The 27,341-nt window shown below is 41.6% G+C and overlaps 1 protein-coding gene across 2 annotated transcripts in view; it reads left to right on the top strand.

The window, feature by feature from the left end:
* Window positions 1–27,341, top strand: part of Cdk8 (cyclin-dependent kinase 8) — a 112,083-nt gene that overhangs the window by 60,396 nt on the left and 24,346 nt on the right. For both annotated transcript variants that reach the window (XM_080267332.1, XM_080267331.1), the window contains one exon: window positions 27,031–27,150. In XM_080267332.1, the coding sequence (XP_080123458.1) occupies window positions 27,031–27,150 (120 nt within the window). The remainder of the gene's footprint in view (window positions 1–27,030; window positions 27,151–27,341) is intronic.

Here is a 27,341-nt window from a genome sequence, read left to right as displayed (position 1 = left end):
TGAGAGAGAATCATTAAAGTTTCCTCTACATTAACTGGAGAAAGAGAGAGATGATTATTAAATCATCCCTTACATTAACTGGAAGAGAGACAGAGACAGAGAGAGAATTATTAAATTATCCCTTTAATGAGAGAGAGAGAGAGAGAGAGAGAGAGAGGGAAAAAAAAAACTGCTGTTGTTCTTCTACAGTGAACTGTCAGTTAATCGTTGGTGCAATATCCCGCCCAACGCAATATCCAGTGTAGCTATCTTGGCTCGATTAAAGCAATATTCTGCAATATTATTCAACATTCAGTGCAGTTTTCATGGCGCCATTAAAGCAATATCCAATGATTTTATGCAACATCTAGAACTGAAACAGGACTTAACCGGCAGTCCAATGCAATATCCGGCATTGAGTGGTCTCAACTGGCTCGTAAACAGTAGCCAACCAGCACCAGGAGAAATCGCAAAACTCAGGAGCCAATGAAAACACCTGCTATATGCCAGCCAATCAGAATCTGTTGTGGGCGTGGCGTATTCGGCGCACCAAGAATACCATCGTGCTCTCATTCTCACCCATGAATGTCATAGAGTCAAGATGTGCCTCTGCGCTATTGGTCTACCAACCATGCAGTTGCAAAACCCTAGTGCTTTGACTAACTGTGTGGCATCCTGTGTTCAGGCTGCTGTACTGTATTGTATTGCAAAGCTAATGGGCTGTCATTGCTTATGTCCTTGTGCTGTGTTGTGATTGTTAAACTACCCCTGTGCTGTATTGTATACTGTACTGTTTATGAGTGTGAAGCACCCAGTGCTGTTTCTTACCATCTATGCCAGCACTTGGTGAATACATACAATAGTACACTGTGTACAGTACTGCATTACTGTACTGTATCATTACTGTATTGTTTTTATATGCTTACTTTTCATCTTTTACTGATGGTGAAGTTTTTAGGATAAAGGGTCAAGACGGATAGAATCACAATATCCAGCTCAAAGTCGAATGTTGAGCTGGATACGCAGTATCTGGCCTTTCACATCATTCAGCTTAAGGCATGACAGAATTACAATGGATAATTGAGAGTTTACTGTATCAGACACACAAAGCTTATATTTACCTGTGTGGGTTTATATACTATCACTCAAAGTATCCATAATCATGTGAATGCAGGACTCTGCAATGAGTTAAGTGATTTGAGCATTGTCAGTACAGTATTTCGTATTTTTTTATCCATTGTGTCAAAATGACACGCGCCACTTTAGTAAGGATACTTTTTAGAACGATGGTACTATGGGTCACAAAAGTATTGGTGCACAGGGGGCCCAATGCCAACCAAAAACATTCAAACAACTGCTGGCGTTACCAACATCTCATTGTGTATGTACATTGTCTGTTTGTATAAACATAACATTTGCTTTAAATTTGCAAGAGGATATTGCTAGTTGCCTGTATGTGACACCTCTTGACATCAGGGGACATGTGGTAGGCCGGACACTAAACTTTTCAGTGACCTGTGGTCCCAAATGTGTCACACATATTGTGCACCAATACTTTTGTGATCCATAGTAGGCATCGTCTGTGCCACTGTTATGTGGTGGGTTGGGGGATGCAGCTTGTATTATTTTCCCCATAATTAATTTTCTCTCATTCTGTTGCTTTCTTTTACAACCTTTGGATGTGACTCAAAAATGAATAAGAGGATAAAATTAACAGGAGAAGGAAAGGAAAGAAAATTGAGAAAAGACTAAAAGGATAATGTAATGATTTGTCAGTGAGTTTTTATAATGGAAAAGCATATCTCTATGTACCCAGGACTATTTTGCATGGTACCCTTAGTTGAACAAACCACTGTACTGCATAAACTGGTTACTGTAAGAACATATACTGGGTGAGCATGGGCCTACTGAATATGTGCTTTTGATGTAACTCGCCTTTATTCTTGTTTAAAATTGCTTTACATAGCATTATAGGTATAATATGGTGGTGGTCAAATACCGAACCCTCTGTTTCCTGTAGATTATATACTCTGTTATATGACCATTCAGTTGATGAGCAGATTTTCGTAAAAGTAACTACTCGTAACATCAGAACTCCCTCGTACATTACAATGGCATTTTAACCCATGGATTGCAAGCCACAGCTCAGGCTGGGTAGCATCCCATTGCGAGCCACAACTCAGGCTGTGGTGGCCGTGCATCACAGTAAACAACTTGACCCCTACGCAAACTTACACATGGCGCTATGCAAAGATGGAGAGAGAGAGGGAGAGATTTTTTTCTTTTCACCACATGATGCCCTGGATGTTTATATTCAAGTTTATAAAAATTTTTTTTTTTTTTTTTTTTTTTTTTTTTTTTTCCACTGCTCCTGTACGTAAACTTATGCATGACTCTACGCAAAGATGGAGAGAGAGAGAGATTTTTTTCTTTTCACCAGATGATTCCCCGGATGTTTATCTTCAAGTTTATGATAAACAAAAACTAAAAAAAAAACTTTTTTCCTTCATTTTTTGCACACCATGGGATTGGATAAAAAAAGGTAATTGTGTAGTCCATGGGTTAACATGCATGTTACATTATTTAAAAGTGTTCCTCTATGTTGTAACATCATTATCCCTCAGTACATCGTCTTCAGGCAGCCTACCCCTTGGCTGATATACGCTGGATAATTGAGAATTTACCGTATAATGTAACAACTATGATGGCACAATATGTCCCCATCTTGCATCCATATCAATACAGTTGCAGTACTAAAAAAAGATGTTAAGTTTCTTCACCCTTACACATGCACAATAACCCCTTATTAAAGAATTTTGTTTCTCACAACAAATGTCCCTTGTACATTTTATATGCCTAACACAATCCCACAAAGCCTCACAATCCAGTCTGTCTTAAACCTTGTCAAAGTCAGCAAATGCAATATAAAGCTGCTATTTCTTTGCAGTATAATTCTCAATTGTTGTAATGTCCTCAGTGTAAATATGTGATCTACATATACCAAACTATTTTAAATGCACCATGTTCTTCACCTTTATCCATCCATCCATCCATCCATCCATCCATCCATCCATCATCCAATCCTACACTGCCCCATGAGGAGTGTAGAAGCCTGGGGCTATGCAGTTGGTCCTGACATTTAAGATGAGAGTGGCCAATGTCACTCATCCCTGAGTGGCATTACATGAGCAGTCAACCCCAACCACCCCTTGGATATAAACCTTCACTGGCTCAATCCGACTGGAGCGCAATAATCACCCACTAAACCACCAGGCGCCAAAATTTGGTTATATGGTTACCACCCAGCGTAGTAAACGGTTTCCTGGTGTACAAGAAATCATTTGGCTTGTCACTCAGTGTAGAGTCACCGACAGGCAGAAGGAAGAGAAAAGAATGAAGGAAAGAAAGACAGAAGAAGGAGTATAAAGTCACCCATAGGCAGAAGGACAAGGAGAGAATGAAGGAAAGACAGAAGAGGATAGAATGAAAGAAGGATGGAGAAGAGGAAAGGGCAGACACCCGAGAGCAGCACTACATCAAGTGAGTGGATGGTGAGTGCCCCCACCTACCACACATCTTCAGTTATTTTATATACCCTCTCAATCAGTGCCCTACCACACACCTATCCTGATGTGCTTGGTAAAATAATCCCTGTGTGATATATACACTCTTCCTTACAACCTTTTACTTTGTTCAGTGGCACTATAACTGTCATTCTTTAATCCACTGGTACTATCTCTGTAGTCTTTCCCAGTCTGCACAGACTGTGCATTATGTTAGCTATATTGTCACCACCTTATTGTTAGTATTTGTGAGGAGTTGTTGTTGTTGATCAGCCTCAGTCTGTCTTGGCGAGCAGACCTATGGACGCAGGTAAACAACTGCCGCTGCAGATTGTCCTATGCAGTGAACTGATGTTCCCTTGCATGACAGCACCCCACCACAGCAAGGCGTGGGGAATAGTGTGGAGGTTTTGTTCCTGAATGGACACCCCATTTGTACCTCTCCACTCAGTTAACTGAGACATCATAGCAAGCTCCACTTCACCCTGTAAATTATTGTAGTTATATGGTTACCACCCACCATTATAAATGGTTTCCTGAGTTACAGGAAACCATTTAAGCATGTTACTCAGTATAGAGCCACCTCAGTGGAAAGAATAATAAAAGTGACAGGAAGGGAAGGGAGAAGTAGGAAAAGAGGAGGGATGACAAAGAGAAAGAGTGGGAAGAGGAAGGAAGGAATTGACGCACAACATCATGTGAGTTGATGATGGTTGCCTTCACCTACCACCTATTTGTGAGGAGTAAAGGCTGTGTTAGAATTTATGATTATAACGAATACAAGTACTGTACTCTGTTAATGTACTTTCAGTCTAAACATATATATGATAACATAATACCTGCCTGGGACCCCCTGTGATGTGGATGCTCTGTGGACTAGATAGTATGATCAGCGTGTAGGAGATTTGATGTAGGCCGAGTGCCTGATGTGGTATGGTGGCTCACACCTTATTTGTAGTTTGTTTACACTGTGTTGCATTACTTCTCCATTGCAAGCAATAGTCGCAGCGCGCGACTCTGAGATTGTTATTATCAACCCCTGGCAACCTACCATTCAAAGGTATGTCTCATTTCGTGTATAATATGAGATGCATGTGATTCGTGTATATTGTAATATGTTCATGCATAATAATATTTGTGCATAATAATATGATACGTGAATAATATTATGCGAAATTGGACACACTTTTGAATGGTAGGTTGCCATGGTACGATAATGACAACCTCAGAGTTGTGTGCCGCGACTATACATGAGGCCATAGTTTTGCTGTTAAATATGTCTCTCAAACAATGATGGTGGTGCTCATGGTAATAGAAAGAAGCTTAATGTGACCATTTTAGTGGAAAAGATTAACATGATTATGAAAGGGATGTATTATCTGCATTGTGTTCTGGACTCCTGGCAAGAAAATCACATTCGTGAAATGAGCTAGCATGGTAGCAAGGGTAAGGAGTGGTTAGAAGACATTTAGGTGGTTGTTGTCCTTCCTTACATTGAGAGGAATCTCTCTCCATGCTAGGGGTCCATGTATGCAGCATGTGTTAGGAATGTAATGTTGTACAGTAATGAGACTTGGGGATTAAAGGATGATATTTGTTTGCTCAGATGTACAGAGATGAGAATTATTAGATGAATATGCATTGCATCCTTTAGTGACAGGCCTGGGAGGGTTATAATTGGAAACAAAAAGTTGAGAAGAAGGATGGGACTTGAATGCACTCGTGTTGTGATGAGGAGTAGATTGAGATGATTTGAGCATGTGGTTAGGATGGATGATGACAGCTGGCTAAGGAGGATAAGAGATGTGAATGTTTAGGATAGAGCTGTGAGAGGTAGACTGAAAAAGACTTGGAACAAGGTCTTACAGTGTGACCTGAGAGATCAGGGACTGAATAGAGAGGTTGCTAGACATCGAGCACTGTGGAGAGCCACCACTGGTGACCTAGGTTGATGCATGCAAGCATGTTGGAGCGTTTATAAATGAAGCATGAAGAAGTGTGATAAATCTGTGGGAAAAACTAACTGGTTTTGAGGTCCATGACTAGATACTCATGTACGACTCGGTTTCCCATCCTACCAAACCACCAAGTAAGTTATGACACTTTAGACATTTAGTAGGTACAAAATATTACACAGGATTACACAGTGTAATATATATTACAGTACAGATGCTGAGCAAAGGTGTGTTGAGTGCAGGATAGTGGAGTGGGTGGCTGTGTGTAAGGCTTACTGGAGCTTAGGTGGAACGATGTTGATGTGCAGTGTTTGCCAACATCACCTCGGTTATTTTTCTTCTATTTGCCAATGATCAATCAATCAGTGTCTTGTTGCATTAATTATCATTCAGATATGTAATGTGCAGATCAATATAGATGATATTTATAACACCTTTTGAGTTGGTGCCATATTGTTTTTGTGTCTTCACCTCCTCTTCAGTTTACGCTTAGTAGATCAGCTGTTTGAATACTTAAGTTACTCATCACACACAGCTGTTATTCAATTTTTGTCACGTTAGAGCTCGTAATAAATTAATTATCATTCAGAATTGTAATGCATAGATCAAATTGTGTCTGATTATAGCACATTGACTTTTTTATAAATCAACTGGTGGTTATTCAAGAAGTGTTGACACCAGAAGCCTGGCAGTTTGTTTCATTTGTAAGCTGGTAGATATATTTGTGTATGGGTTTATTGATGTATTTTGAGCCTTTCTGTGGAAACTCTTGAAGTGGAAAAGTCAAATATTGGGATGGAAATTTATTTTATTTAGCAATAGCAGTCATGAGCATGGGATATGAAGGCATCAGTTAAGAATCAGATTCAGGTGCCAAACATCACACCCCTTCACCCAGTGAAGGGTCTCTTCAAAGCTATATAAAATTATCTGTAATTAGCCAGAATGAAGGACAGTAAGTTCCCTTAAATCGTAAGAGTTATGTTCTGGATCTATTATGGTCAGCAGATTTTATGGGTTACAAAAATGTCTCGCCACCACATTCTTAATTCCCATTTGCTTTTGCAATTACCATTTCTCATGTTCAGTTCACATTTTGCATATGTACAGCACCCGAGACAGGGACATAGCAAACATTTTACAGTACTGTATTAGTGTATTACAATAATACCAAATACTGTACAGTGCTTCCTTGTTATCAACAGGATTTTTTTTTTTTTTTTTTTTTTTTTTTATGGTTTCAGTTGGGAATTATTTTTTCCAAGGAAGGCACTGGCAGCCTCTTCTTCCCAGTCCAATAGTCACCTGCTTTCAGCTCAACCCTTTTCCTTCTTTGCATCTCACTCTCCATCCATCCATCATCTAATCCTATGTTGCCCCACGAGGAGCGTAGGAGCCCGGGGCTAGGCAAGTTAGTCCTGACATTTAAGATGAGATTGACCACCCTCACTCATCTCAGAGTGGCATTACATGAGCAATAAATCCCACCCACCTATTGGATATAAGCCTGCACCGGTTCAGTCCGATTAGAACACCTTAATTACTCACTAAACCACCAGGCACCATAATTTGGTTATATGGTTACCACCCAGCATAGCAAATGGTTTCCTGGTGTACAGGAAACCATTTGGCTTTTTCACTCAGTGTAGAGTCACCCATAGACTGAAGGAAGAGGAAAGAATGAAGGAAAGAAAGACAAAAGAGGGAGTGTAAAGTCACCAGTAGGTAGAAGGAAGAGGAGAGAAAGAGAGAAGAGGATGGAAGGAAGAGAGGAAAGACAGAATAGGAAGGAAGGAAGAGAGAAAAGGGCAGACACCTAAAGCAGCACTACATCGAGTGAGTGGATGGCGAGTGCCCCTACCTACCACAGTCTATCTCTTTATCTATTGCCAGAAGCCTTAATCCCGTAAGGGATGGCCACAAACAAATCGCCTCCATGTCGCCCTGACCCCCACCATTTCATTGCCCTGCTCCCTGCTCACACACCCCTCTCTCATATACCTCTCCACTCCATTTCTCCATCTCATCCATGGCCTCCTGCTTTCTCTTCCCCCTCTCCACCTCACTCGCCTACACTCTCTTTGTCAGTCTCTAACGGTCCATCCTTTCCACATGGCCAGACCACCTCAGTGTATTTCTCCTAATGCTTCCTATCACATCCACATCCACTCCACAACACTCCTTCACTTCCTTATTTGTGAGTCTCTCTCCATGTGACTCCACATGCTGCTCTCAAACAATGCGTTTCCACTGCTCTCGCTCTTGACTTCTTTCCCTCCAACAAGATCCAAGCTTCACTTCCATACGTTAGAGTTAGTATCACAGTACTGTCATGTAGTAGCTTTTTCACTGCGATGCTCGCTTCCCTGTTTTTGACCACTGCTTTCAAGGAACCAGCAATCTTTCTTCCTTGTTGTACCCTGTCAAGCACTTCACCCTCTGAACCTCCATCCTTACTTATCACACTACCCAAGTACTTAAATGCACTCACATTATCCACTTCCTCCTCATCCAACCTCACTGTACGTTCACCAACTTCACTTCACTCGAAGACCATAACTTTACTCTTCCCTACATTCACCTTTAGATTCTGTTTCTTACACACTCTCCCAGACTCATTCACCAAGCCTTGCAGCTCCCCTTCGTCTTTACTTGACAATGCAGTATCATCTGCAAACAACAGTACAGGGAGTTACCAAACACTGCCCACTCTCATTAAGGCCACTCCAGCATCCCCTACCCTACCTTGTATCTCTGTTATAACCCCTTCCATATGCAGATTGAACAACCATGGAGACATGACACATCCTTGCTTCAATCCAACCTTCAAATAGAAAAAAATCACCCAGTTCATTATCCACATGCACTGCAGCCTTAGCACCCTCATACTTACTCTTCACGGACTTCAGCAACTTCCTGTCTACTCCATATATTCTCTTGATAAATAACAAAATATTTGTATTGCCTATAGCTACTTCCATAGAAAATAATAATCAGGTCTTGCTCGACGTTCGTTGGCATTGTGGGAAATTGATTGAATGATGAGCTAAAACTTACACCCAGAGTTGCAGTAACAGTGGCAAAATTCATCTACTGTATATGATAATTGTGGTGGCCGCATATGACAGTCCCGTGCATGCATGGTGCCGTTCACACAAACCAATAGTCAGATGTTTGAGGTAAGGTAATCACCCAGTGTTTACATTCACTGTGATTATCTCCCCTTCATTCCTATTTAAGTGTGCAAGGCCATTGAAACACTTCATAGAAAATGGTCCAGTGTGAGATATTAAGTGAAGTGATAACTTCCTATGTATGAAATACTGAACCTTGTGACCTGGAAATCATGTCTGGCAAGGATGTTGCCCCTAGTGTGAAGTGTGGTGGTTCTGAGGGCACCGGCGTCAAGCCATAAAAGGTGAGGTTTTTTAAGATTTTAGGTCATGTGGTCATAAGCCCCATCCTTATCCCCATTGAACCCATGTTATATCAGCCTTGCCATATAATTAATCTGTGTAATGGGTTTTCACTTCACACATGTTCATCTTATTGTGAGGAGAGTCTGTAAAATGTTTATGTAAATATGCATCAGGCAGTGCCAGCATGCATCCATTATAATATGTAGCAATGTACCTATGGTAGTCGCCTGCTTTTGGCTCTACTCATTTTCATCTGTGCATCTCATTCATTATCAGTGTATCTATAGCTGGATGCCACAGTCCCCTAAGGGCTGGCCATTTGTCTTTGAGTTAGGTGTTTTACAGGGAGGGGTACTAACCCTTCACCAACCCACTTGTTGACATGGAGGGAACACATATGGGTTGGTTATATATTTCATTTTCACTTAATAAATACAGTAAACCCTATCTGTATAGCAAATACTGTATTGGATTTAATGAATGGCAAGAAGCCCACCGAACTTTTGTTGGCTATGACGAACAATGGTCATTAATTAGTGTTCGATGGGTCACAGTACATGTGTTTCCTACCCATTTTACTCCAACCTGGCCTGGACTTACCCTTTCCCCATTGTTATTGCTGAGTTGCAATTACAGGCCATGGTAGTACAGTAAAACCTCGATATAATGGACTTCAGTAGATCGGAATTTGCTTTTATCAGACTCAAGGAGCTACCAGACTAAATTCCTATATGTCGGAAAAAGTCCAATAAAGCCAGAAGCAGTCTGGACTGCCTGACCACTTCAGCTATATTCACCAAAATAAGGTAAATAAAAGACATGTTTATCAGTGTACAGTACAGTTTTATTATATATATTGTACCATTTGATTAATGTAGTGAAGTTATAACACAGTACAGTACCACAATGGTAGTCAAAACAGTTTGAAAACCATAGGTGTGATCCAGACTAATGTCTGATATATCGGAAAAAGTCCGGATTAGCAGGAGAAAGTCTGAATGTCACTTTTATCGGAATTTTGCATTTTTCGGAATGGCTTGGGCTCCAATTAGTCCGTTATAGTGAGGTCTTACTGTATGTATACCGTACTAGTCATGAAGAAGCGCTCTGACAAGGATATGAAATAAGATGCAAAAGGGTGAAATTCTGGTCCAAGTTCATGTAAGATGGGTATAATTTACATTTTTAGAACTAGAATATGTCGTTGTACTCATATATCTTCAGACATGTTTGAAATCCCACCTCAGAGGGGAGGGACCCTCGGATATAATGAACTGTTAGCTCCAACAAACCTGGCTTTCCCACAGTTAGTACGTTATAGTGAGGGTCTACTGTAATAATGTATTCTTAGTGCCTATAGATCCTTCATATCATATCATAATGTTTATAAAGGCTCCAGTGCTTGCTTACATGCATCAGCCTTAGTCACCTAATGGCAACTCTCCACACTTCTTGATTTCTGGCAGCCTCCCAGTTCAGTCGCTTATCCTTGAGGTCACATTCTTTGGCCTCGTCCCAGATCTTTTTCGGTCTGCCTCACACAGCCCCACCCCAGTGTTCACACTTCTCACCGTCTGCACCCAGTTGTCATCCTTCATCTTCTTAACATGCACAGACCATCCCAGTCCACTCCCATCTCATCACAATGTCAGTACATTCCAGTTCCATCCTTCCTTTCAACTCTGCAATCGTAATCCTAGCCCCCACCAGGCCTCGCATTCAAGGACACTCCACATCCATCTAATCATTGTCATATTTGTATGTTTAACCCCTTAATTGACACCGGCATTTAATGACACTTTACCGTACAGTGCCAGTGACGTCGAGTTAGCACGAGCTATAAAAATCTGGGAACGAAGGTCAGTGGCATGTTTACATGACCCTACTCTACTATCCCAAGCACTCAGGCAGTCACTTCATGTTGGATGTCTTGGCCCGTGTGTTTACATGTATTGGCACATGTGCTGTAATTTTATGAATTCTGCAAATCATAGGATAGGTTTAGGAAGCTAAAACAACCCAATGCCAGGTGCCGCAGATGATTCTCTTCATATCTGTCTAACCGTCGCCAGACGCCATAATCCTGTAAGGGGTGGCCATTTGACTCTGAGTTTTGTTTTACAGGGAGGGGCACTAACCCTCCACCAACCCACTTGTTGACTGTCAGAAAAAGAAATTGATTTTAGAACTTTGAAAAAATGGTCCCAGGGTCAGCCTGGGGAGATCACAGATTTCTGAAAGCCCGGCCATTGAGGAGTTAAGCCTATAAATATGCTCTTCCTGTACTGCCCAGGTCTCACTACCATACAGCATTACATTCTAAACATATACTGCATACATGGCATACAAAGTTCCCTTATCAAGGAGGGAGCCCTCTAAATGCCAAGAGAGGCAACTTCTCCCTGAACTTCCTCCAACTACTCCATACCCTAGCCACAGATCTCCAACCCCACCTCCAGCACACAACATGTCTCCATTGTGGTACAGAGCTACGTATGTGGATGACTGCCTTCATCTCTACCCATTTCCTACTATGCATCTCTCTCTCTTTGTCTCTCTGTGTTTTAATAAATAACAGAATATTCTTAGTCCCACAGCACTGACTGTGGAAAAGAATTAAGTGTTTTTGAAAATATGCACACTAGCAGTGCCAGCTTGTCTCATTTGTATTACTTTCTTATAACTTATTTAACTAGTCGTGTGTTTTTGCCTCATTTCCACATACATCTCACTCGCTTTTGATAAATAACAATACAGTAGACCCTCACATTGTAAGCAGCCATGACAGACTGGATATTGGATTTATTGGATACTACGAAGATTACTGAACTTACGTAAGCCATAACAAATAATATCCATTAATTGGGACACAGTGGGTTACAGTATGTGTGTTTACTACCCTTTTTACTTCAGCCTGACCTGAAATTGCCCTCTCCCCATCGTGGTTGCTGAGTTGTAATAACAGACTATAGGAATACTGTACTAGTCATGAAGAAGCCCTATGTCAAGGATGTGAATTAAGCTGCAGAAGTTAGAATTATGAGTTAAGTTAGTGCAAAGTGGGTGTAGTTTCCATATTTAGTACTATAGTGTACTATAATATTCATTTATTTTCAAACGTGCTTGAAATCTCACCTCAGGGGGACCATCGGATATAATGGACTACAGTAATGGCTTAATTGGATCTGGCTTCCCCCCCAGTTAGTTTGTTATAGCGAGGGTCTACTTCTTAGTACTTATACCTGAACAATTATTGAATGTGGATGAGAGGCCTATGGTGTAATGGTATGTGTAAAGGAAACGCATTTGTAATACAGTGGGGCACCAATTTTCGCGCCTAATTGGATCCAAAAATAATGCGCGAAAGTGGAATTAGCGAAAGTTGGGGCATTGTCTTTATGGCAAAAAGGCTAATTGGTTCCCGGTTATCCTAAAGTAACATCAGATTTTCATTTTCACTTGCAATACAGTACATCAAATCACTATTGTACATTGCATTGTGAGATACAAACAATAAAAACTGTACAGTACACATTATATGAGGAGAAACATACCACAGAGACCAGGTTGAGGTGTTTAATGGATGTTGGGGGTAAGTATCCGAGGCGCGTGGCGGGCTTATTTAGCCACGCCAGACGTATTGGCGCCACCTCTTGCTGCCTCGCTACCACTCTCTCTCTCTCTGCCTCCTCAGATGCAACTTGATGCAACACTTCCACTCTCTTTTAGCCTTGGCCTTTCCTCCCGACTTTGAATGTCCCGGCCACTTTTTATCACCACCACTGCCTCCCGGCCCTCCCCCCACACCACCAGGCTCTCCCCCCACACCACCAGGCCCTTTCCCCACACTACCAGGTATAGTAGAGGCCATTGAACTGTGAGAATCCAACACAATGGAGCTAGCACGCTCGTACACAATGGCGGGAATGGGTGGACAGAGTGTTGACATGACGTCATTCAAGATGGCGGTGGGTTGCGGGCGGGCGGTGCAGGAAATTCAAAGTTCAAAATATTGTCCCAAACCCAAAATTTGTGCGCGAAAATCGATTTTTTTCAAGCGAAAGTGGAAGTTAGGGAATATTTGGTGCATGCCGCGAAAGTGGATTCCGCGAATCCTGCTGTAGCGAAAGTTGGTGCCCCACTGTAATTACAAATCATGGTAACATTACATATGAGTGGTTACGTAAGATTTATGGATAGGTAATTATTATATAAGAGCATCATTCAGAAAGTTGATATCGACAGGATTTGTGTATTGACAGTATCATGGAATGTAACCCGTCAATAACAAAGGAGAGTATAGGCCAGCGTATGCAAAGTAGAAGATTTTGTAATATATGTATGGAGAATGGTCTCCCTTAAATAGAGGAAGTAGGGGATGGTTGCCATGGTTGAAAGTCATCAGGACATTTGGCATCCTTGGTTGAAGGTTGAGGATCATGTGCTTTTCAGAAAAACTGTCTGCCATACATTGGGTGAAACAGTGCCATTTGTCTTCGTAGACAAACAAGTAGCGGGTAAAGGTGTCATCAATACAGTACATCACAGAAAAGATGCAAACAGCTCAGCATTTGGGTCATTTCCTTAGTACTGTCATCACCTTTTCCAGCTTGAAAAATACCTGCCAGACCATTTTAGATAAATTTCCTTTGTTCTTCTGGCTCCTCTTCCCTCTGTAGTTGCTTTCAGTGATTTGGTGTTCTTTTTCAACTGGTGCAAAGTATCTGCTAAACCATTTAATACTGTTCTGGGCCAGCCTTGCGTAACTTTTCTGTCCCATTCCCAGGCGGGGGGTGAGTTTCCAACGAAATGAAGATTTGTTGCCTGTGTTTACCAAATTGTTGTGCCATGTATTTGAACCATAAAAAATTGTTCCAACAAACAACACATCGGTGTGTCATTGGCCCAGAATCGGTTGGTCAACAAGTGACGCAACGGTGTGTCATCGGCCCGGAATAGTTTTAAGGTAAACTTCCTTTGTCCATCTGGCTCCACTTCCTACTGTAGCTGCTTCTTGGCAATGTTTTGTCCCCCACAACTTCCCACAACTTCTCCATGTGGACTGCTACTTAGTACTTGAAAATAGTGGGAGATAAAATCAGATTATTTCAGGCTAGGGACAATCTCAGATCATATATCACTATTGGGCTTCTTCCCAGCTGTATTCCTGCAGAACTTTCATGGCAGCATTATATAATTATCAAGTACTGTATAATGGAGTTATAGCATCTGTCTCCTCAGTTTAAGGTGGTACTGGTATGGAGAGGAACTTCTTCCTCTGGTGGCACTTATATTAGCTATGGTGCCTGATAATACAAATGTCCCTCAACTCCCTTCTGTCCCTGAAAAGAGGATGGTGGACTGTAGAAGGTCAACTGTAATGTGCAGTCCACCGCCAATGTCCAAATGAGCCTGGTGCCACATTAACAAAACAACAAGAACAGGGTAGTGTTAAGTTGTTTCCTCACTGACCATTGTGCTTGTGTATGGCAGTCAGTGGCAGCATTGCTATGATTCCTTAAATGCACCTGTGGCCTCCGTTTCAAGGAAAAATGAGTTATTTGCACTGGAGAATATTTTATATATCGTTTTGTTTCATTTCGTTTTTAAAGGCTTCAACATGCATGCATGTGTTGGCCTTGGTCATCTTATGGCGGCTCTCCATGCTGCATGATTCATTGCAGCCTCCTTGTTCAGTCCCTTAACCCTGAGGTCACACTTACTGACCTCATCCCATGTCTTTCTCAGTCTACCCCTCATAGCCCCACCCCCAGTATTATCACTTCTCACCTTCCCCACCCAGTCATCATCTCCCATCCTCTCCACATGTCCAAACCATCCCAATCTACCTCTTTGCATCATAACACCAATACACTCCAGTCCCATCCTACCTCTCAACTCTTCCATCGTAAACCCAGCCCCCCCAGATCTTGCACGCAGGGACGCGCTACACATCCACCTAATCATTGTCATTTCTGTACATCTGAGCCGGCAAATATCCTCCTCCTTTATTGCCCAGGTCTCGCTACCATACAGCATTACACTCCTAACACATGATGCATACAAAGTACCCTTAGCACGTAGGGAGAGTCCTCTCAATGTCAGGACAGGCAACAGCTCCCTGAACTTCTTCCAACCACTTCTCACCCTAGCCACACAGCTAGCCCCAGCCTCACATCCAGCACATAACATGTCTCCCAAATAAAACTATTCCACACACTCAAGAGACTCACCAGCAACTTCAATCCTTTCCCGCCTGACATTCTCTACCTGCTCTCCCCGACACGCCATACATATAAAATCAGCATTATCTCGCAGTCTACCTCTGATACCACTACATCTCTTGTACACCCATTTATCACAATCACCACACAAGTTGGAATTACTTCCCATATCCTTGTGGCAAACTGCACATGGCCACTCTCCCTCGTCTTTGACAGTGCCGCCACCAACCCTAGGTATGATCACTTTTGTTTATCTGCATTTACCCTTAAGCCCTTATGCCCCATACCATCTCTCCACTTCCTAAACCTTTCCACCGCCTCCCTTTCGTTCTCTGCAATCAACACTAAATCATCAGCATACAACATCTCCCACAGGAGTCCGTTTCTAAAGTCACATGAGAGGGCTTCAAGTCCCATGATAAAGAACATGGGACTCGAAACTGACCCCTGATGCACACCAAAATTCACGGAAAACTCATCACTTAAATCTCCATTCACTCTTACCGGGGTGCGAGCACCCACATACATAGCCATAACCACCCTAACCAGCCACTCCTCCAAGCCAAGCTTTCTCATTGCCCACTTCACCACCTCTCTAGGGACTTTGTCAAAGGCCTTTTCCAAATTAACAAAAACAAAATACAGATCCGTTCTCCTACCAATATATTTTTCCTGAAGCTGTCGAACAGTGAATATGGCATCAGTGGTCCCCCTACCTGGCACAAACCCAAACTGCATCTCATCAATATTCACTCTTTCTCTAATCATACCTTCTAAAACTCTCTCCATTACCTTCATTATCTGATCTAAAAGCTTTATACCTCTATAATTTCCTCTTTCCAGGGCATCACCCTTCCCTTTATACACATTTACAATTACACTCTTCAGCCAATCATCTGGGACAACACACTCATAAATAATCATATTTATCAGGTCAGTGACTAACCTCACCCCTATATCTCCAGAGGCCTTCAACATTTCGGCAGTCAACCCAGACACACCTGCTGCCTTCCCCGCCTGCATCCTGCGTATTGGCTCACTCACAGTAGCAGCATCAATCAAAGGCCAAGGGCCAAACACTGGATTTGCTGGCTCCAAACCTTTCCTGTCCAAGTCAAACTCCTCATTCAACAACCTGCTATAATTCTCTCTCCATGCATCTTTAATATCCTCACTGTTCACCATTACCCTTCCTTCATCATCCTTCACACACTGCTCACCTAAAATATCCTGATTATCCCTCTTCATCTGATTTGCCACCTTAAATAACATATTTTTCCTTTCCCCATGATTTAGGTTATCAAGTAAAAGTTTCTGTGACTCAGACTTCACCCTGTATACCTGTCTTCTAGCTCTGTGCATGGCAGCCAAGTATTCCTCCTTGTTGCCTCCCTTCTTCCATTACCGGAAAAGCCTTCTTTTCTCCTTAACTGCAGCTTCTACACCCTCATCCCACCACCAAGTTACTTTATGTCTTGGTGGTCCTCTTGTCCAACCGCATATTACATCAGTAACTCTCAAGAGATTGTTCTTGAGGGCTCTGTACTGTTCATTAACACCTCTGTCTACAGCTTCCTGTTCAGCCACCACTCTCCTCATCTCGCTGTTGAAGGCATCTCTCACTACTTGGTTTTTCAGCTTCCATATTTTCCTCGTAGGTACATAAGTCTTCTTTTTCATCACTCATTCTTTAAGCACCATATCACAAATCAGTAGTTTGTGCTGCTGCACACACTCCTCACTTCCTATAACTTTAACATCCCTCACTAACCTCCTATCAGCCCTCCTAACCAGAAAATAATCTATCTGACTGCTGTTTCCCTTAGACTCATATGTAATTAACCTGCTCTCTTTTTCTAAAATATGTGTTGCATACAATCATGTCCGTTGCCTCCCCAAACTCGAGTATCCATTCCCTTCCGCATTCCTTATACCATACGCACATCCCCCATGTACTCCTTCATAATCTTGTGCTGCTTCACCTACATGACCATTTAAGTTCCCTCCCAAAACCACTATCTCATCATCCCGCATACCATCTACTACATGTATTGAATCATCCCAAAAGCTATCTTTCTCTGCTTCATCCAGTCCTGCCAGTGGAGCATATGCCGATATAATTGCAGCTATCTTTCTACCGAATAGAATTTTCACTACCAATATCATATTACTTACACTCATATTATTCATAAGATATTCCACCCATTTCTCCGCAACCATCACACCAACACCCTCATATCCATCTGTCCCCCCCCCCCCCTGCCCCCGCCAAAACAGCTTATAGTAACAGTCCTTCCCAACAATCTTTTTGGCTGATTCACCCCTGTATCGGACTTCCTGCAAACACGCCACATCCACCCACCTCCTACTGAATGCCTCAACGACTTCCCCTGCTCTTCCCCTCACACTTTCCACATTCCATGAACCCACCCTCTTCCTCCTGGGCGATTTACTGTCCTCAGGCTTGCTTTGAAACTTATTCTTGTGTTTTGTCATAGTCAGTATTAATAAAGGGGAACACAGCCCCACTCACTGCACAGTCCCAGGTCCAGGCAATGGATCTGAGACCCCTAGCCCACCAGCTTACCAGTGGCTGTGGTAGTGGCTTTGGGGCATCCTGCCAGAACAGCTGCAGGGACACCCTCCAGGCGCGTCTTGGCACTGCAACTATCCCGCCATTATACACCCACTGATAGGGCAGCCTCCTGGGGTGCTACTCCCAGGTTTGGTCCCCTCTCTACTGGGCGGAAGCGGCCCTGGGACCCGCAATGCCCTGTACCCTCTAGCACAGGCTCGAGCCCCATCTCGCCCTGGACCCATGATCTATGCCAGCAGAACCCCCGTCACACCTCCTCCGAGAAGTCCGCCACTAGGTAGCGGGGACAAAGTTTTCTGGCCGCATGCCCTTGCTGGCGCCAACCCCTATAACATAGTGGGATACTTTGTGTGAAATGTAAAATGCATGTGGTTTAGTGCATAAGATAGTTAAAGGAAATGTTTGGGAGAGTATGTTGGTCTACTCTCCATGTTACTGTCACACTGAAAAGGTCAGCAAAGGCGATGATTAGATAGTTAGTGAAACAGGAGCTCCAGCTCTCGCTATCACCAGCATTCCCATTCCCCACGGGAGTACCACGCTGTTTGGCCCGTGCTACAGCCTCCTCCTACAATATATATATATATACAGTATATATATATATATATATATATATATATATATATATATATAGGTAGGTGGGGGCACTCACCATCCACTCATTCAATGTAGTGCTGCTCTCAGGTGTCTCCCCTTTCCTCTCCTCCATCCTTCTGTCCTTCCATCCTCTTCAGTGTTTCTTTTCTTCATTCTTTCCTCGTCCTTCTGCCTACGGGTGACTTTACACTCCCTCTTCTGTCTTTCTTTCCTTCATTCATTCATCTTCCTTCTGCCTGTGGGTGACTCTACACTGAGTGACAAGCCAAATGGTTTTCTGTACACCAGGAAACCATTTACTACCCTGGGTGGTAACCATATAACCAAATTTTGGCGCCTGGTGGTTTAGTGGGTAATTACGGAGCTCCAATCGGCTTGAGCTGATGAAGGTTTATATCCAAGGGATGGTTGGGGTTTATTGCTCACGTAATGCCACGCGGGGATGAGTGAAGCTGGTCACTCTCATCTTAAATGTCAGGATCAACTTGCCTAGCCCCGGGCTCGTACGCTCCTCATGGGACAATGTAGGATTGGATGATGAACGAATGAATAAATGAATGTATGTACTGTATGCATGGATATATATATATATATATATATATACTGTATATATCCATTAATCCAAATGGTAGTCATATATATATATATATATATATATATATATACTGTATATATCCATTAATCCAAATGGCAGTCATATATATATGTATATATATACTGTATATATCCATTAATCCAAATGGCAGTCATATATATATACACACAGTAAAAGTCCATTAATCCGAATGGTAGTGGACCAAGAATCTGTCAGATTTTTGGGTGGGACCCCTAAGACACTTAATTTCATGTTTAAACTGAAATTTTACTGAATGGACCACTTTTCATTCATTTGCAATATAATATGGCACATGTTAACATTATGTATTACACAAATTTTTTACTTAATAATGTATTTCTGAAGACACGAACTGTAATTGGTGAATTAAGAAATGTTATGGGTTGTTTAATGTAGGCAGGTAAATCCAATTAGAGAGAGTAAGTCCAGGGTTAATAATAATATGCATGTGTTGTAAAAGCACAAAAAGTTAATATGATTACTGTGGAAAATTCCTTAAACCTACGGTACAGATCCTAAAGTGGTCGGTTGTTTACGAGGAGTTGCCAGTCCATGCATTAACTGATCTATTACTACACTGCTTGGCACTTTAGCACATTTGGCGCCCAGTTTGAATTTTTAAATTTTGATATTTTTATACTTTTGGAGTTTTTGTCAGCCTTCTTCAAAAATTCGGATTATTGGGAGTTTCAGATTATCAGTGTTCAGATTAATGGCCTTTTACTGTATATATATACAGTATATATATATATATATATATATATATATATATATATATATATATATATACTCTAAGTCCTCGTATTTGGACGTATTTTGCTTCGACGCCTCGTTTTTCGCACGAGAAAAAAGTTTCCGAGTTGTCTCACAATTCGATTCTCCCAGCCGGCAGCCGACGACGCATTCCGATGCTCATTTGTTGGCGGCCATCTTGCGATCACCCTGTCCACCATAACCGAAATGGCAACCACCTTCGATGCATACACCAGGACTGTGCCTGAGGCTACCAACATCCAATCGACCTTGAGTGATCTGAAGTCTCAAGTGATGGCTGTCTACAATAGAAACATAAAGGAGCAGAAACAAGCCCGGATCACACAATATTTTCGTGAGAGACAGAATGTGGCTGCTATTCTGCAAGACTTGGACGTGCCAGCAGGGGTGGATGAAGGAGGAGAAGTGGACCGAGAGGAAGTGGAAGTGCTGGAGCCTGAGTTCAACTTCGAGGGCTTCGGCATAGGTGATGGGGCCCATGTCACTTAGTAACTAGCCCATCTACCTTCAACACACCTTCACCTGCCACTCAAGCTAGTCGTCACTTTATTTCTGGTAAGGATTTTTGGTGTTGCAGCTCTTTATAACAGCTTTATTGTCTTTTCTAGTACATGTTTATTGTGTTATGCTGTTGTAGCACTATTAAACACTCTTCATTTAATTTTGGGTAGGGTCTGTTTGATGTTATAGTACTTTCTGATAGGGTAGGTACATGTCCCACTGGAATGTTCCTCTATTTTTCCCATTGATTCTTAACATCACAATTCGATTTTTTCGCATTTCGCGCGGTTTTGGCGGAACATCCACGCCGCGAAAAACAAGGATATACTGTATATATATATATACACAGAGGTCTCAATTAGCGCGTGATCAAATAGTGCGATTCCCAATTAGTGCGAGGTGTCTCTTAATATCCACAATGTCTCAGATTAATAATGGTGGTGAAGCCACAACAGCAGAAGATGTGATTACTGCAGCATCTGTCGAGGATGCATTACAGGAGGTGAGACAAGAGGAGGTTACACCGATGCCAGCAACACCAGGAGAGCTCTCCATAATGCAGATCAGCAGAATTTTGGCTGCTGCAGATGCCTTAACCCTTTCGCTGCAGCAGCCAAGACGACAGCCTACTGAAATATGCTCAGTGTGGAGAAATAGGAAAAAAATTGTGTGTTTTCAACTCGGGTTTTATCCCACTTATCCCTAATCTCAAGAGCTAATATTTTTGTCAGACAAACTTCAATCTTTCTACTATCATTTGCGACAAACTGCATGTCCATGTGCACTCCAGGCTCGGAGAATGATTTGAAAGAATACAAGGTGTGTCTTGATCGTCTGACGAGATGGAAATTTCCACCAAACCAAAAGATTTTTTAGCCATATAAACTAGGGTTACTGCAACGTTACCTCATCACAATAATTACAATAAAATAATAATAAATAAATAGAAAAACACTTCTAGCCAGTCTCGTATGGTTTTATTATGATATTCTAGTGTTTATGCTAGACTTTAGCGAAACAGTTGCGATAAGAGGAAAATCATTACAAACTTTATAAAACTTCATGAATGACTTTTTTATTACCACTTACTTTTATAAAACTTATTGATATAATGTCATGAGTCATTTCATAGCACTGCTGCACAGTTTGCAGCTGCAAAAATGATCGCTAAGTAATGCGCATACCATCATGACTTCTCAGATTATCGCAAAAATATCGCTAATTCACTTTAATTTTATCACAGTATAATATAAAATAACACTTTCAGCCACTCTAGTATGATTTTAGTGCGATTTGGGTGCATATTACTTCTTTTTATTTACTAGAAGGGGGGCGCGCAAAAAGGTTTAGACCAGCTCATCGAGAGTGTGTGTACACATGTGCGTGTATGTACGTATACGATTACGTGTATTTATTACTAGGGTAATTGTCAGTGTTTAAAAGTTTAACCCCTAAAGTTGGAGTCACTCATCCACCAATAATAACAAAAATACAGTAAAACACTTCTAGCCAGTCTCCTATGATTTTGTTACAATGTTCCAGTGTTTACATTAGACTTCAGCGAAACAGTAATTCATGTGAGGAAAATCATGACAAACTTTATCTAACCATGAATGACTTTTATTACCACTTACTTTTATAAAGCTTATTGATATAATGTCATGAGTCATTTCATAGCACAGCTACACAGTTTACAACCGCAAAACATTCGCTTGCCAATGCGCTTAGCATATGGCTTCTTTGAGTATTGCAAAAATATTACTAAATCACTTGTATTTTATCAAAGTAATTCACAGTATAATATTAAATAATGCCACCCCTTATGCGATTATGGCATCTGGCAATAGATAGATAGATAGACTTTCAGCCACTCTAGTATGATTTTAGTGCGATTTGGGTACGTATTACTTCGTATTATTTACGAGAGGGGGGGTGCAAACCGGTTTAGACCAGCTCATCAAGGGTGTGTGTACACGTGTGCGTGTATGTATGTATACTATTGTTTAGTACTAGGGTAATTAACAATGTTTAAAAGTTAACCCCTATAGTTAGTCACTCATCCACCAAATGAATTTTTCCCCATAAAATATGTGTTTCAATTAGTGCGATAACAAATAGCGTGCACTCGCACATCCACCATATAGGCGCGTTAAATGGGACCAAGGTGTATATATATACAGTAGACCCTAGTTATCCGTGGGGGTTAGGTTCCAGAGACCTCCGCGGAAGGCAAATTTCGCGGATACTCAAGTCATCATCACAAAATGGCATATTATTTCCACATAAGCTAAGCACATCCCTGAAAAAATAAAAACATACTTTAAAATATTACAAATACATATTAACTCTCACCAGAAGACTGTATGATCTCTTCCTAACCTTCATACAATGACAACTGCTATATGATGATGATGATTGCTGTATAGATGACGATGATTGCTGTATGATGTTGATGATGATTGTAGTGCAGTTCCTAGAGTGCCTGTGTGGTGAGGCAACGAGATGTGTGGCGGCACTGTAGGTTAGCTGTGAGTCTAGTCTGACCCTTCTGACAGGACGCCAGATAACACCGTAGGCTCTCTCTTTGGCTTTTATTCTTTACTTGTTTCTTGGGAGCCATTTTTCACATACACAATAAAGTATAGTAGAGTTGTAAACACGAGAAGGGCGATGACGACGTAAGTAACGAACTGATTGGTGTTTACAATGAGACTGGCGGAGTGGCGGGAATGCCTGTGGGTGCGGTTATCCTAACTATGACAACAAAAGAAGTGTGCGTTGTGTGCCAATTTCAAATTAAGTTATGGTGTATAGTACAGTATTAAAATAAGTTTCATCCGCGGAAACTTAAATCCGCAGATGCAAATTCCGCGGATAAATAGTGTCTACTGTATTTATACAGTATATATATATACTCATATATGTATGTATGTACTGTGTATATATACTGTATATATATATATATATATATATATATATATATCTATTGCCAGACACCTCAATCCTGTTCAGGGTGGCCACAAACAAATCGCCTCCATGTCGCCCTGTCCCTCGCCATTTCACTGCCTTGCTCCCAACTCACACCCCCCTCTCTCATATACCTCTCCACCGCATCCCTTCATCTCATCCTCGGCCTCCCCCTCCCTCTACCCCCCTCCACCTCACTCACATACACTCTCTTCATCAGTCTGTCACCCTCTATCCTCCCCACATGGCGAAACCACCTCAGTGTATTCCTCCTAACGCTTCCTATCACATCCACATCCACACCACAACACTCCTTTATATCCTTATTTGTCAGCCTGTCTCTCCATGTGACTCCACAGGCTCCTCTTTAATAACTCATTTCCACTGCTGTCACTCTTGACTTGTGTCCCTCCAACAGCGTCCAAGCTTCACTTCCGTACATTAGAGTTGGTATCACAATAATGTCATGCAGTAACTTTTTCACTACCATGCTCACTTTCCTGTTTCTTATCACTGCTTTCAAGGAACCAGCAACATTTCTTCCCAGCTGTACACTTTCAAGCACTTCACCCTCCAAACCTCCATCCTTATTCATCACACTACCCAAGTACTGAAACATACTCACATTTTCCAGTTCCTCACCATCCAACCTCGCTATACATTCACTGACTTCACCTCTCTCAAAGACCATCACTTTACTCTTCCCTGCTGTACATTCACCTTTAGATTCCGTTTCTTACACAATCCCCCAAACTCATCCATCAAGCCCTGCAGCTCCCCTTTGTCTTCACTCAACAACACAGTATCATCTGCAAACAACAGTACAGGGAGTTTCCATACACTGCTCTCTCTCACCAGGGCCACTCCAACATCCACTACCCTACCTTGTACCCCTTTTATTACCCCATCCATGCACAGATTGAACAACCATGAAGACATGACACATCCCTGTTTCAACCCAACCTTCAAAGAGAAAAATTCGCTCAGTTCACCATCCACACATACTGCAGCTTTAGCACCATCATACATACTCTTCACAGCATTCAACAATTTCCCATCTACTCCATATATTCTTAATACTTTCCACAATCCTTGTGTATCCACCCTGACATATGCTTTCTCCAAATCCATGAAAGCTGCATACAACTTCTTTTCCTTCTCTAGAAACTCTTCCACTAAAGATCTAAGAATGAATATCTGATCTACACAACCTCTTCCCTTCCTAAAGCCTCCCTGTTCTTCTCCAACTAATTCCTCTGTTCTTGCTCTAACTCTGTCAATAAGTATCCTGCCAAACACTTTTCCGATAATACTAAGAAGACGAATGCCCGTATGATTACCACACACTTCATTTTCCCCTTTTCCTTTGTACAAGGTAATAATTATACATGACTTCCAATCCTCCGGGACTCTACCTTCCTCCCAGGCCAATCTGCACATCTTCCACATCCATTCTACTACTGTCTCTGCCCCATGCTTCAGCATTTCACCACACACTTCATCAATTCCTGGGGCTTTCCCCAATTTAACTTTCTTCATTGCTTCCACAAATTTTGTCCTACTGATTTCTTCTTGTCTTCTCACCTCCCTCCTTCTCCCAGACATTCCCCAGCCACTTATACTCGCATTACTTCCATCCTCTAAGTTCAACAATTCCTTAAAGTGTTTTCTCCATCTGCTCACTTTTTCTCCCTTCTCCACCAGTAATCTACCATTTTTATCTTTCACTCCCCTGCTAACTTCACTTCCGCCCTGTCTTACTCTCTTCACCTCTTTCCAGAACATTTTCTTACAGTCCCTCCATTTTACACTCAAATTCCTTCCAAATTCCTCATCCACTCTCTTCATACTGTCTCTTACTAATCTTTTCACTTCTCTCTTTCTTTCTACATATAACTTTCTCTTCCGCCTCTCAACTTCTTCCACGCCCCTATTTCTCATCCATTCATTGTATGCTTTCTTCTTTTGTGCTACAGCCTGTCTCACCTCTTCATTCCACCACGCTGTTCCTTTCACCCCCCTCTGTCTTCTCTTCATCCCACACACCACATCACATGCTGCACATATTTCTTCTGTAAATATCCTGCACACACCTTCCACATCTCCCATCTGCTCCAAATCATATTTGCCCAATCATTCCTCCACTTCTCTCTTATATTCTGCCTTTTTCTCATCGTTATGTAACCTTTCCACTCTCCTTGCAAATACTCCTTCTCCCTGTCCTTCCCTTCTTCTATTTCTCCATCTTCGTTGGATCTTGATTCTGGCCACCACCAGGTAGTGGTCAGAAAGTCCACTCCCCCAGCCTCTATAAGCTCTTGCATCCATTACACATCTTCGCATCCTTTCATCCACACACACACAATCAATCATTGCCTTCCTTTCATTCAGTTCACCACCCACCCTTCTCATCACTCGTCATGTATACCTGTGGATCATTTTATGACTGAAGAGGGTATTGGCTATCACTAACCCCCTCCCAGCACAAATGTCCTCTAATGCATTGCCATTCTCATCTATCTCAGCAAGCACACCCCACTCATCAACTCTTCCAACCACCTCCACATTCCCTACTGTACCATTCATATCACCGATCAAAAACACTCTCTCATTCCTTCCAAACTTTTCCATCCACACTTCCACATTTGTCCAGAACTCTTCTCTCATTCTGCTTGCACGATCTTGCTTTGGCGCATACACGCACACAATCGCCCACATTTGTATTCCAACTTTCAATCTTACCCACACAATCCTTGACCCAACTGATCCATACTCTCTCATGTTCTTCTTCCATCTTTTACTCACAACTATACACACTCCTTTTGCCCTCTCATTCTGACCTACTCCTGCACATATACCCCATCCATACTCCCATTCTTTCACACTCTCTCCTCTCCATTTAGTTTCAGTTACTCCACATACATCAACTTTCACACCCTCAAGCACCTGGATAATCTCTCTCTTTCACCTCATCATTCGCATCTCTTACATTCCTTGTTGCAATTACCATGTCCTTTGTCCGGTCCTTGGTCGTCATGTTTTGGTCAGTCCTTGTCCGAGGCTTCTTGTTCGTTATATATATGTGTAATATATGTGTAATATATATATATATATAAAGTGGTAAAAACTTGTATAACTGCATATGCAGAAGAGATTACAGTTAAAGGTTTGAAGATATATAAAGGCAAGGACAGGAATGTTATTTAAAAACAGCTTGTTCTAGTTGTTTGTCAAGAAAGAAGTGCAACAGACTTGCTTTTAGTAATCACTATCATAAATATTTGATAGTTTATTTCTCTTACGCGGATTATCACATGGTCGTCCAAAGAAAAAAAAATCTTTAATTTTGTCATTGTTGAGTCAGTGTAGATAATGTTTAGTCTTCTTTGTGGATGATGTATTTTTCAGTGTACAGTACAGTACAGTACTTCATTTAAACAACAGTTCATAGGTCATGGGAAGTTTGGTTCCTGAGCAGTTGCATCATTTAGCCAAGATGAATAAATTATCTGACATATAACTCAAGAAGTGATTGGTATAAACATGCATAAGCATTCATTGTAGCTCTAACTAATTTAAAGTGTTATGTATTAAAGTTATGATTAATCCAAATAACAACTGTAAGTGCTGTGTAAGCAAAACATTCTTTAATAAATACAGTACTGCTTTGTAACTTCACTACTGTACTCTTTTCCATTTTAATGTGCTGAGGGCATCATCAGTGTTTCCATCTAGCCATTGGTAGATGCTGTATTGTTAGTTGAAATTATCATTTTATTGCTGTATTCATGGATATATTTTCATTATATGATGAATAATAAGAGTGTGTGACTCTTCAGGGAGGTGGAGGGCAAGAGCCAGCATCAAAGCGTGTACGTCTAGGTCACCATCAGAGCAGCATGGCCAGTCAGCAGAGCTTCTCACATTCTCACATGACCCAGCGCAACCACCCTAACCAGGTACCATATCCCATGCTAGGTTGAATCCCTTGACTGCTACGATTTTTCTTGACCACATAAATTGTCTTGTGTTCTGGTGCTCACCAAAGTAAATTATCAGGTGTATCAAGCAGCAGAGACAGGCTACTTTTAACTAAACAAAATCATCTGGTGTTAGCCTAAATAAAATACCTAGGTGTACCAGTAGCATA

The sequence above is a fragment of the Coenobita brevimanus genome, chromosome 23 (assembly GCF_032717465.1).
Source record: "Coenobita brevimanus isolate Jiangsu-jjx chromosome 23, ASM3271746v2, whole genome shotgun sequence".
In the NCBI taxonomy this organism is placed as follows: domain Eukaryota; kingdom Metazoa; phylum Arthropoda; class Malacostraca; order Decapoda; family Coenobitidae; genus Coenobita; species Coenobita brevimanus.
This window is presented reverse-complemented; position numbering and strand designations above follow the sequence as displayed.